The sequence below is a fragment of the Nanorana parkeri genome, unplaced genomic scaffold (assembly GCF_000935625.1).
Source record: "Nanorana parkeri isolate BGI_ZX_2015 unplaced genomic scaffold, ASM93562v1 scaffold2471, whole genome shotgun sequence".
NCBI lineage: Eukaryota > Metazoa > Chordata > Amphibia > Anura > Dicroglossidae > Nanorana > Nanorana parkeri.
The window spans coordinates 65,561-75,570 of record NW_017308739.1 but is presented as its reverse complement, the minus strand read 5'-3'; the positions used below and the strand labels follow the sequence as shown (position 1 = coordinate 75,570).

General features: G+C 45.2%; 1 protein-coding gene across 1 annotated transcript in view; it reads left to right on the top strand.

Annotated features, from left to right (window-relative positions):
* The first annotated feature begins 879 nt into the window (after positions 1-879).
* The window catches only part of TM4SF5 (transmembrane 4 L six family member 5), a 13,006-nt gene continuing 3,875 nt past the window's right edge, over positions 880-10,010 (top strand). Inside the window, exons 1-3 of the mRNA XM_018573647.1 lie at positions 880-1,103; positions 1,953-2,033; positions 8,690-8,844. Coding sequence (XP_018429149.1) covers positions 933-1,103; positions 1,953-2,033; positions 8,690-8,844 — 407 coding nt within the window. The 5' untranslated portion in view covers positions 880-932. The remainder of the gene's footprint in view (positions 1,104-1,952; positions 2,034-8,689; positions 8,845-10,010) is intronic.

The following is a 10,010-nucleotide window of genomic DNA, read 5'->3' as shown; positions in this document are numbered from 1 at the left end:
GGAACTACATGTCTGGAGTGCTGGTGACTTTGCATCCCTTGCGTGCAAGGGATGAAGACTTCCAAAACCGGTTTGAATCTGATGACTGGGAGAAACGTCCTAATAAGATTTTTTTTCCACAGCAGGTTTGTTTTATGGGGGGGGTTTGAGAATTTCTCTCCTACATTACATGCAGGGGGTTCTTAGATGACCCTTCAAGGGACTGTGGTGCACCAGAGCAAGGCCTGGAGGGCAAACCGGAGCTCTGGGCTGGGTGTGACACCCGTCTGGGCCCTCAAGGATTAATCTTCATTGTGAATGGATTGTCCCTATAAGTGGCCAGTGGCATCCTGTACAATGATTATGGTATTCAGTATACGTCAAGGAAAGCGATACTGGTATCTCGTGACTGATATCAACTAACTAGAAGATAGAAAAGGGCGTCAGCCATGAAAAGCCATGTGATCGCATACGTGTTAGAGAAGGCTGAAGTCACTTTATTGTGCTGATAAACGATCCCATAATAACGGGAAAGACCTTATGTGGAGATAGGGAGCGGGGGTATTGGAGGAGCACCAGGGAAGGTCATTCCCACCATTAGATTCTTTGTTTACATTTTTTTTTTCACTCTTGTTGGCCGTCATCAGCAATTTACACCTCTCATAGCAGCTTTAGGATTATTACTTGATTTTTAGATTACTTTCCAAAAGCGCAGATTCTTTGTTGCAATTCGTCATCAGCAATTATCTCCTTGTCGCCATTGTTTGACCTCTCCTCGTTATCCATGGCTCCCTCCCTCCTCCGCCTAGACCCGTCCCCCAACTGCGGCTGATAACTTCCATGAACTTTGCCCATCTCCTTATCATTAAACCAACATACAGTGAGCGGACGGGACAGACAAAGGATCTACGGAGAGTTAACATTGGGTTCTCCATCCCTGGGGTGCCGCCGAAATGTGCACGGGGAAATGTTCTCGATTCGTCGGGCTGGCGCTCTTGCCCTTGGCGTTTATAGCCATCATCGTCAACCTCTTACTGATATTTCCTAACGGGGAGACCAAATGGACCAACAACATCACTATGCAAGTCTGGCTGATGGCGGGAATAGGAGGCGCCGGATTATTTGTGAGTAACAGGATAACAGTTTATATATAATGACGCCAAGAAAAGGGCCTTTGAGTCTGTCCTCCTACTGCAGGGTGATACAGACAGAAGGGGGCTATGAGTCTGTCCTCCTACTGCAGGGTGATACAGACAGAAGGGGGCTATGAGTCTGTCCTCCTCCTGCAGGGTGATACAGATAGAAGGGAGCTACGAGTCTGTCCTCCTCCTGCAGGATGATACAGATAGAAGGGAGCTATGAGTCTGTCCTCCTCCTGCAGGGTGATACATAGAAAGGAGCTATGAGTCTGTCCTTCTCCTGCAGGGTGATACAGACAGAAGGGAGCTATGAGTCTGTCCTCCTCCTGCAGGGTGATACATAGAAGGGGGCTATGAGTCTGTCCTCCTCCTGCAGGGTGATACAGACAGAAGGGAGCTATGAGTCTGTCCTCCTCCTGCAGGGTGATACAGACAGAAGGGAGCTATGAGTCTGTCCTCCTCCTGCAGGGTGATACAGACAGAAGGGGGCTATGAGCCTGTCCTCCTCCTGCAGGGTGATACAGACAGAAGGGGGCTATGAGTCTGTCCTCCTCCTGCAGGGTGACACAGACAGAAGGGAGCTATGAGTCTGTCCTCCTCCTGCAGGGTGATACAGACAGAAGGGGGCTATGAGTCTGTCCTCCTCCTGCAGGGTGATACAGACAGAAGGGAGCTATGAGTCTGTCCTCCTCCTGCAGGGTGATACAGACAGAAGGGAGCTATGAGTCTGTCCTCCTCCTGCAGGGTGATACAGACAGAAGGGGGCTATGAGTCTTTCCTCTTCCTGTGATTTGTGATTACAATGTCTTTGATTCTTATTTTGTTTCTCCGCAGATGTTGTGTCCATCTTGCAACGCCATTCGGGCGGGTGGTAAAGGTTGCTGTGGGGAGGGATGCTGCGGAAATCGTTGCCGGGTAGGTCTATTTGCATAAATATTAAAGGAGTTGTAGTCCCAGCATCTCCTCTCCTGTTATGACATCATGTAATAGGAATACATAGTAGAGTTGTTTCTGATAATACAATCAAAGCCTACTTGAGAAAACCCCTTTTATGTAGTGAGTGTTGCCTTCCGTCTGCCCATCACTTCCAACAACTTCCTGGATTCCCAGTGTGATTTGCGTCTCTTTCCCTGCTATTTGATGTGATGGAATCTCAATTTCTCAAGACTACATATCCCATCATGCATTGCTTCCAGCAAGCAATGATAATGTTACATTGTTCAGACGTTGAGTTGTAGTTCAGAAGGCAGGCTCTGTGAGAGCCGTGTCACCAGGAAGTGCATATTCACAGGGCTGAGTGAGATGGTGCCACTGCATTGAGGAAGTCCATCCTATGGGAATCTCCAATAAGTAAACTTACAAACTTCTAGATGGGTATGGTTATTAGTAGGGAATGCACGAATACTGATACTAGTAATGGTGCCGATACCGAGTATTTGGGCGAGTACTCATACCCAAATGCTCCGATACTTATACCGATACCGGAACTGACTTCCTCTACACGGCAGTGCCATGAGGGAACACGAAGCAGGAAGCCATGCCGCGTGTAATGACTCGCGGCCGGGCTTCCTGAGTGGCCGGAAAGCTGGCTCCATGCTGTTTGGCCGGCTCCATGCTGATTGGCTGGGAAGTAGCCTTTCTGGCCAATCAGCATCGAGCTGGCCAACCAGCATGGATAGGAGTGGAATAGAATTTATAGAAATTCAATATAGGAACACAGGTTTATGTTTAGCTTTTCACCATAGATACATTGATTGTAGCTGTGCTTGTTGTTCTGGTTAACATTTGATGACCTCGTCTCTGTAGGAGGTTCGGCTATATGTGTTGTGACATATAAAGTTATAGTAGTGACAGGTTGATAGACATTTTTAGCAGCATTTATGTCTCTGTGTTGGTAGATTAGTTTATGATCAGTGCGGTTAGATTAATTCTTCTCATCATACAACACAAGGCCAAAAGTAATTATTCTTCTTTGTTTCTTTGTCTCCAACAATATTTAGAACACTATATGGTCAAACACTTGTGAACATCTAGCCATCACACCTATATGGGCTTGTTGGACATCTCATTCAAATTATTATAGGGTTGGCCTCCCTTTGTGACTATTGCAGCCTTCACTCTTTCCACCAGATTTTGTATGGTGCCTATGGGAATTTGTGCCCGTTTGTGAGGTCTGTTACTAATGTTGGATGAGAAGACCTGGCTTGCCATTGGCGTTCCAATTCCTCCCAGAGGTGTTCAGTAGGGTTGAGGTCAGGGCTCTGTACAGGACACTCCAATTTCTCCACATCATACTGGTCAAACCATGTCCTTATGGCGCCGGCTCCACCCTTCTGAGAAGGCTTTCCGAGACATTTTAGAGGGTGTCTGTGGGAATTCGTGCCAGTTTGTGAGGTCTGTTACTAATGTTGGATGAGAAGACCTGGCTTGCCACTGGCGTTCCAGTTCATCCCACAGGTGTTTAGTAGAGTTGAGATCGGAGCTCTGTCCAGGACACTCCAGTTCCTCCACACCAAACTGGTCAAACTGTGTCTTTATGGAGCTGGCTCCACTCTTCTGAGAAGGCTTTCCAAGACATTTTGGAGTGTGTTTGTGGGAATTCGTGCCCATTTGTGATGTCAGGTACTGATGTTGGATGAGAAGACCTGGCTCACAATTGGTATTCCAGTTCATCCCAAAGGTGTTTAGTTGAGTTGAGATCGGAGCTCTGTCCAGGACACTCCAGTTCCTCCACACCAAACTGGTCAAACCATGTCTTTATGGCACTGGCTCCACCCTTCTGAGAAGGCTTTCCAAGACATTTTGGAGTGTGTTTGTGGGAATTCGTGCCCATTTGTGATGTCAGGTACTGATATTAGATGAGAAGACTTGGCTCGTCATTGGATCTCCACTTCATTACAAAGGTTTACAATAGGGTTGAGGTTAGGTCTAAGTGCAGGACACTTGTGTTCCTCCACACCAGACTCATCAAACCATGTCTTTATGGAGCTGGTTTGCACATGGGGACAGTCATGGTGGAACAGAAAAGGGCCTTCACCAAACTGTTACAAGAGGAGCACAATCTACAATGTCTTCATATGCTGCAGCATTAGCAGTAACCTTTATTGGAAACATCCGAACCTACTTGTTTGGAGGGTCCACATCTTTCTGACCATATACTGTAGTGCTCCTTGTAAAAACTCAATCTTGTGTGTTCTTCACATTGTGATTTGCTTTGTAGGTAACCTGTCTAGTGTCCTGTATATATTTAGCATTTATTTGTTCTTGCCAGTCAAAGTTCATTGAGTTTGATTATAGGTAGCTCAGTGCACACTGTTCCTGGCTCCTCATTGTGCACTTTGATCCTATTAACCTTCCATTATCAGGAGCTGTAGGAGTAACTGGAGGATGGAACTAGCCCTGTACAGGATGGAAAATTCTCATAAATCAAAAGAAAACTACAGTCATTTTCCAAGAAAAGATAAAGGGAGTAGCAGAAATTCCATCTTAACTAGCTGCACTCCAGCTCCTTTTATTCTTCAGCTTCAGCCTTTTAATTTAAAAGCTTTGTAATGTGCCCATGGACAAAAAAATATTTATTTTGGTTCTGCATCCTAAGATTTATTTATTTTTCTATTTGTTTTGTTGGCCACAAAGCAATTAGGAAAATTACTTTTTTCCAGTGTGACCACTGATAAAAACAACATGTGTAGGTACATATATACACAGAGTGGCCAGTTTATTATGACCACCTGACATTTGTAGGCAAATGAGCTATAATTTGGCGCTGAAGTTGGTAGAGGGCCAGACCATTATAAATAGGGAAGCAGGTTGGTTACCACGACAGTAGAAGTGATTTGTTTCTGAAGAAACGGGGAAACAAGGCGATTTAACAGCCTTTGAACGCGGGATGATTGTTGACGCTCGGAGCCATGGAGCGAGTATCAGCAAAACAGCAGAATTCGTTAAATGTTCAAGAGGGGCTCATTGTTAAAGTGTTTAAAGACCGGACTGTCAGCCGAAAATCTGGGTCTGAACGTGCGAATTGTTGCCGTCAGCGACTAGTCAGTGTTGGGGCAGAGCGGAGAGTGGCAAGACTGGTACAAGACAACAGAAGGGCAACAGTGCCGTGTCAGATTCCTCGCATCACCTTTCATCATCTCGTGGAGTCACCAGGCGGCCCAACAAAGTACTGATGGGGTGGTCATAATAATCTGGCCACTCAGTGTACACTCATTAGGTACATCTGTTCAACTGCTCGTTATCGCAAAAATCTAATCAGCCCATCACATGGCAGCAACTCAATGCATGTAAGCATGTAGACATTGTCAAGACGATCCGCTGAAGGTTAAACCGAGCATCAGAATGGGGAAGAAAGGTGATTTAAGTGGCTTTGAATATGGCGTGGCTGTTGGTGCCAGGCGGGCTGGTCTGAGTATTTCAGCAAATGCTGATCCACTGGGATTTTTACACACAACCATCTCTCGGGTTTACCGAGAATGGTCTGAAAAAGAGAAAATATCCAGTGAGTGGCAGGTCCCTGGGTGAAAATGCCTTCTTGATGTCAGAGGTCAGAGGAGAATGGGCAGACTGGTTTGAGATGATAGAAGGGCAACAGTAACCCAAATAACCACTCGCTACAACTGAGGTATGCAGAAGAGCATCTCTGGATGCACCACACATCGAACATTGAAGCAGCAGCAGAAGACCACACCGGGTGCCACTCCTATCAGTTAAGAATGGGAAACTTAGCCTACAATTCACGAGGACTCACCAAAATTGGACACTAGAGGATTGTCAACGGTTCAGGCTGGTGGTGGTGGTGTAATGGTGTGGGGGATATTTTTTGGCACACTTTGGGCCCCTTAGTACCAATTGTTTAAATGCCACAGCCTACCTGAGTATTGTTGCTGACCAGGGCCATCCCTTTATGACCACAGTCTACCCAATGGCTATTACCAGCAGGATAATATGCCATGTCACAAAGCTAACATTTTCTTAAACTGGTTTCTTGAACATTATGACCACGGTGTACTCATCTTCTGATGACTCCGTCCAGCAGGATAATGCACCATGTCACAAAGCTCACATCATCTCAACCTGGTTTCTTGAACATGACAATGGGTTCTCTTTACTCAAATGGCCTCCACAGTCACCAGATCTCAATCCAAAAGAGCACCTTTGGAATGTGGGAGATTCAACATCATTCATCATGGATGTGCAGCCGACAAATTTGCAGCAACTTCGTAATGCTATCATGTCAATATGGACCAAACTCTGCAAGGAATGTTTCCAACACCTTGTTGAATCGATGCCAGGAAGAATTAAAAGGAGAACTATGAGGTGAGTGAAAATCAGTTATCCTCATAGTTTGAGCCGACCTGTGATAATGAAACTGTCACACGTCGGCTCAGTAGATCGGGAAGTGAGCGAACGCATACCGTCACTAGCTCACTTCCTGATCATCTCCCTGCAGAGAGCGGTGACTGTTAGTCACGGCTCCCTGCAGGGATTTCTCCCCCCCACTCCGATTCTCCAGCACTGACTGTAGGAACAGACGGTGGAGGGGGCGGGCAGAGCAGAGCCAGCTGTCATTCACGCAGCTTGGTGGATCTCAACAGCGTTGTCGGAATCTGGCCTGGCTGCGGCGGTCTCAGTATACAGCAAGCTGTAGCTTGCAATATACTGAGCTTTGAGTCACGGGAGGAGGTTAGTATATGTCCTCCCGTGACCCTTAAGAGAACTATGGGGAAAAACACTTACCCCATAGTTCTCTTTTAAGGCAGTTCTGAAGACGAAAGGGGATCCAACCTAGTACTAGCAAGGTGGACCTTATGAAGTGGCCAGTGAATGTAAAGTACCTGTTTTATTCTGTTCCATTTATTATGACACCAATATGATGTTCCTGGTACAAAGTGTGGCACAGCCTATACTTTTTTCCAAATACTGCTAACAAAATAAGAATAAGGGGAACAAGTAGATTAAGTAGTTAATAAGAGCTAGCTAAGGGCATAACAAGGGGTCAATAGAAGATGTTGTCTAGAAACGTTTTTTATTTCAAAATAAAATAGCTTTTTTTTAAATATATTTAATATATTTATTTATGTTATAATATATTTTCTAATATATTGTAAAGCTTATCTCCAATTAAAAATATACCCTTGCAGCTTAGGGGTACTTCCCCTGCAAGGGTATTTAGTTTTTAAATTGGGCTTTAAAATATTTTCTAAAAAAAGCAATTTTTATTTTTTTAATACGGTTTTATACGGTTTTGTACGGTGATTCTGTACAGGACTTCTTTCCTGATCTCCGCCCCCTCCAGGCTCCAAGACTGGTGCCCGCAGCCTCTTTCCCCTTACATTAGTCAGAGGTCCACTGACATGATCGTGCAGGGTCCATAACCCTACATTATAGGTGAACATCCCAAGGGACAGTCCACGTGACGGAGTGGAGAGAGTTGAGCGCCGACAGCCAGGGGAGTGGGGATCAAATAAGTCAAACTGCTTTACAGAATCCCCCTAGACCAGGGGTGGGCAACTCTGGCCTTACAGCTCTTGTGGAACTAGGAGGCATTGCAGGACAGACAGTTACAGGTATGACTCCCAGAGGCATGTTGGCATTTGTAATTAAAGCACAGCTGGAGGGCTGGAGTTGCCCACCTCTGCTCTGGACAAAAGACAGCAGTTAACCCTTGCAGGATTGGGATGGCCGCACTGCAAGGGTAGATTTTTTTTCACCCCAAAAAAGGCTTTAAAAGTTGTTTTAGAATCTCCGTTGTAGAATAATAGATATGTTGCGATGATTGCCCTGACCAGCTACAATGTATCACTATTTATTTAATCTCACACTAGCACTGAGCAGACACCCGGACACCCGCTTCTGCTGATCAGTGTTGAAAATGCAACTCTGGTTCACTGGTTGACTCCTCGGCTGTCAGACTGAAGCAGGTCTTGGCATCTACAGCCCTGGGGGTTTGCCCGAAGGACTCTAGGATGTGTGAGGTAAAGCCTAAGTCCTTAGCCTATCAATAAATAATAATAATAATTACCTATAAGACTTATGATGTCACACAGGGGGCTGGGCTTCCTGTTGTAGAAGAAATGGTGAACCAGTAAGAGATCCTTTGGACTGCTATATTGGTTCAATTAAGCAGTCTGTATTCACTGTTGAAGCCAATGACATTATCTTCGTGAACTCCATTCCAGACCTGACCTGCTGAATTTGAGGTGGGTCTGACTCTTGCACACTTTTACTTATTCTGATCATCGTAAGTACAGTTGACCCCAACACTAGACCCCAACACCTGATCAACTCCTACAAAAGCATGCTAACCTGATCGGTAAGTATTAATTGGCTTGAAAGGCCTCTGAAAACTAGTGATCCAGAAATATCACCATGAAAGTATGCAAGAGCAAATATGGGACACATGTGAAAGTAACAAAACACATTACCCTACTTGTGTTCTTCCTGAAGTGTAGTTGCTCTTTAATTTAGCCTTGATAATGGCAACCAAACCTCGACATGTACAATACACTTTAGTAATGATGGATCGATATTCTGATTATTCATCTGCATTTCCTGTCTCATTTCAGATGCTGCGGTCATTAATATCTTCAATCTTCGGAGGTCTTGGGAGCTTCTACTGCGTGGCGGTCTCCGGGACTGCCCTGAGCAATGGGCCTTTGTGTGCCCTCACCAATCAGACCGGAAACGCCGCCCAGTGGGGTTACCACTTCAAGGCGATGGAGTAAGACCATTTCTAATGACTATGAAAGAGACCCTGTCACATCATTAAACTCAATACTCACCTCTCCTGCCTCCCACGTTTAATGATGTGACGGGGTCTACTACTTAAACAACCGGCACAACATAAACCCACAAGCTGGTTTAGAAAGAGCATTTTAAAAAAAACATTTGTCCACTATACTCACAATAGTATTAGGGTTGTCAGAATTGGAGATACCTTGTTTCCCCGAAAATAAGACACTGTCTTATTTTCTTTTTTGCACGAAAAAAGACACTAGGTCTTATTTTTGGGGGATGTCTTACCTGGCTGGGGAGGACTGGACGTCCCAGAAGGCGGTGTGCTGTTGCCGGTCCCGGTGTGATGTTATGCCGGTTCCATCGTTGTGGGCGGGCGTGTGGGCGGGACGGGAGCTGCAGCCGGCTAAAATTCAGTTTATGTGCCGCTACCCCGAAAGTAAGACCTAGCGGATTTCTGCAATATAAGACCTACCACCGAACTAGGTCTTACTATCGGTGTAGGTCTTACTTTCGGGGAAACACGGTACCTGAAGGCAAACAATGATACCATTTTATTTTTTAAATGAACACATTTTTAAAGTGAGGTTTTAAATCTGTTTATGCAATTTGTACTCCACAAATAAATAATTTTTCCATGCAGGGTGCACCCTTGACACAAGGATCAGAAAGAATTATGGGCTTGCTCAAGGCAGACTACAGCAAAATCTGTTTGCCTTCAGACCCTCTCATCCTGGTGCCCCCTTCTCTCTCTCTCTCTCTCTCTCTCTCTCTCTCTCTCTCTCTCTCTCTCTATCTCTCTCTCCTTGATTGAAATTTTGGATAGAAGCTATTGAACAGAACAGTCATGGAGGGGGGAAGGATAATTTTTGTGGTGTGTATACATTTTGCACTCCTGAGCAGTTTAAACATCAGAATTTTTTCAACAAAGCAGCTAAGAAGTAGCAGGGAACATGTCAAAAGGGAACCTAGACTGCCACTTGCAGGCTAGAAATGTATACATACATATATATACATATATACACCGAGTGGCCAGATTATTATGACCACCTGACGTTTGTAGGCTAATTAGCTATAATTTGGCGCTGAAGTTGCTAGAGGGCCGGACCATTATAAATAGGGAAGCAGGTTGTTTACCACGACAGTAGAAGT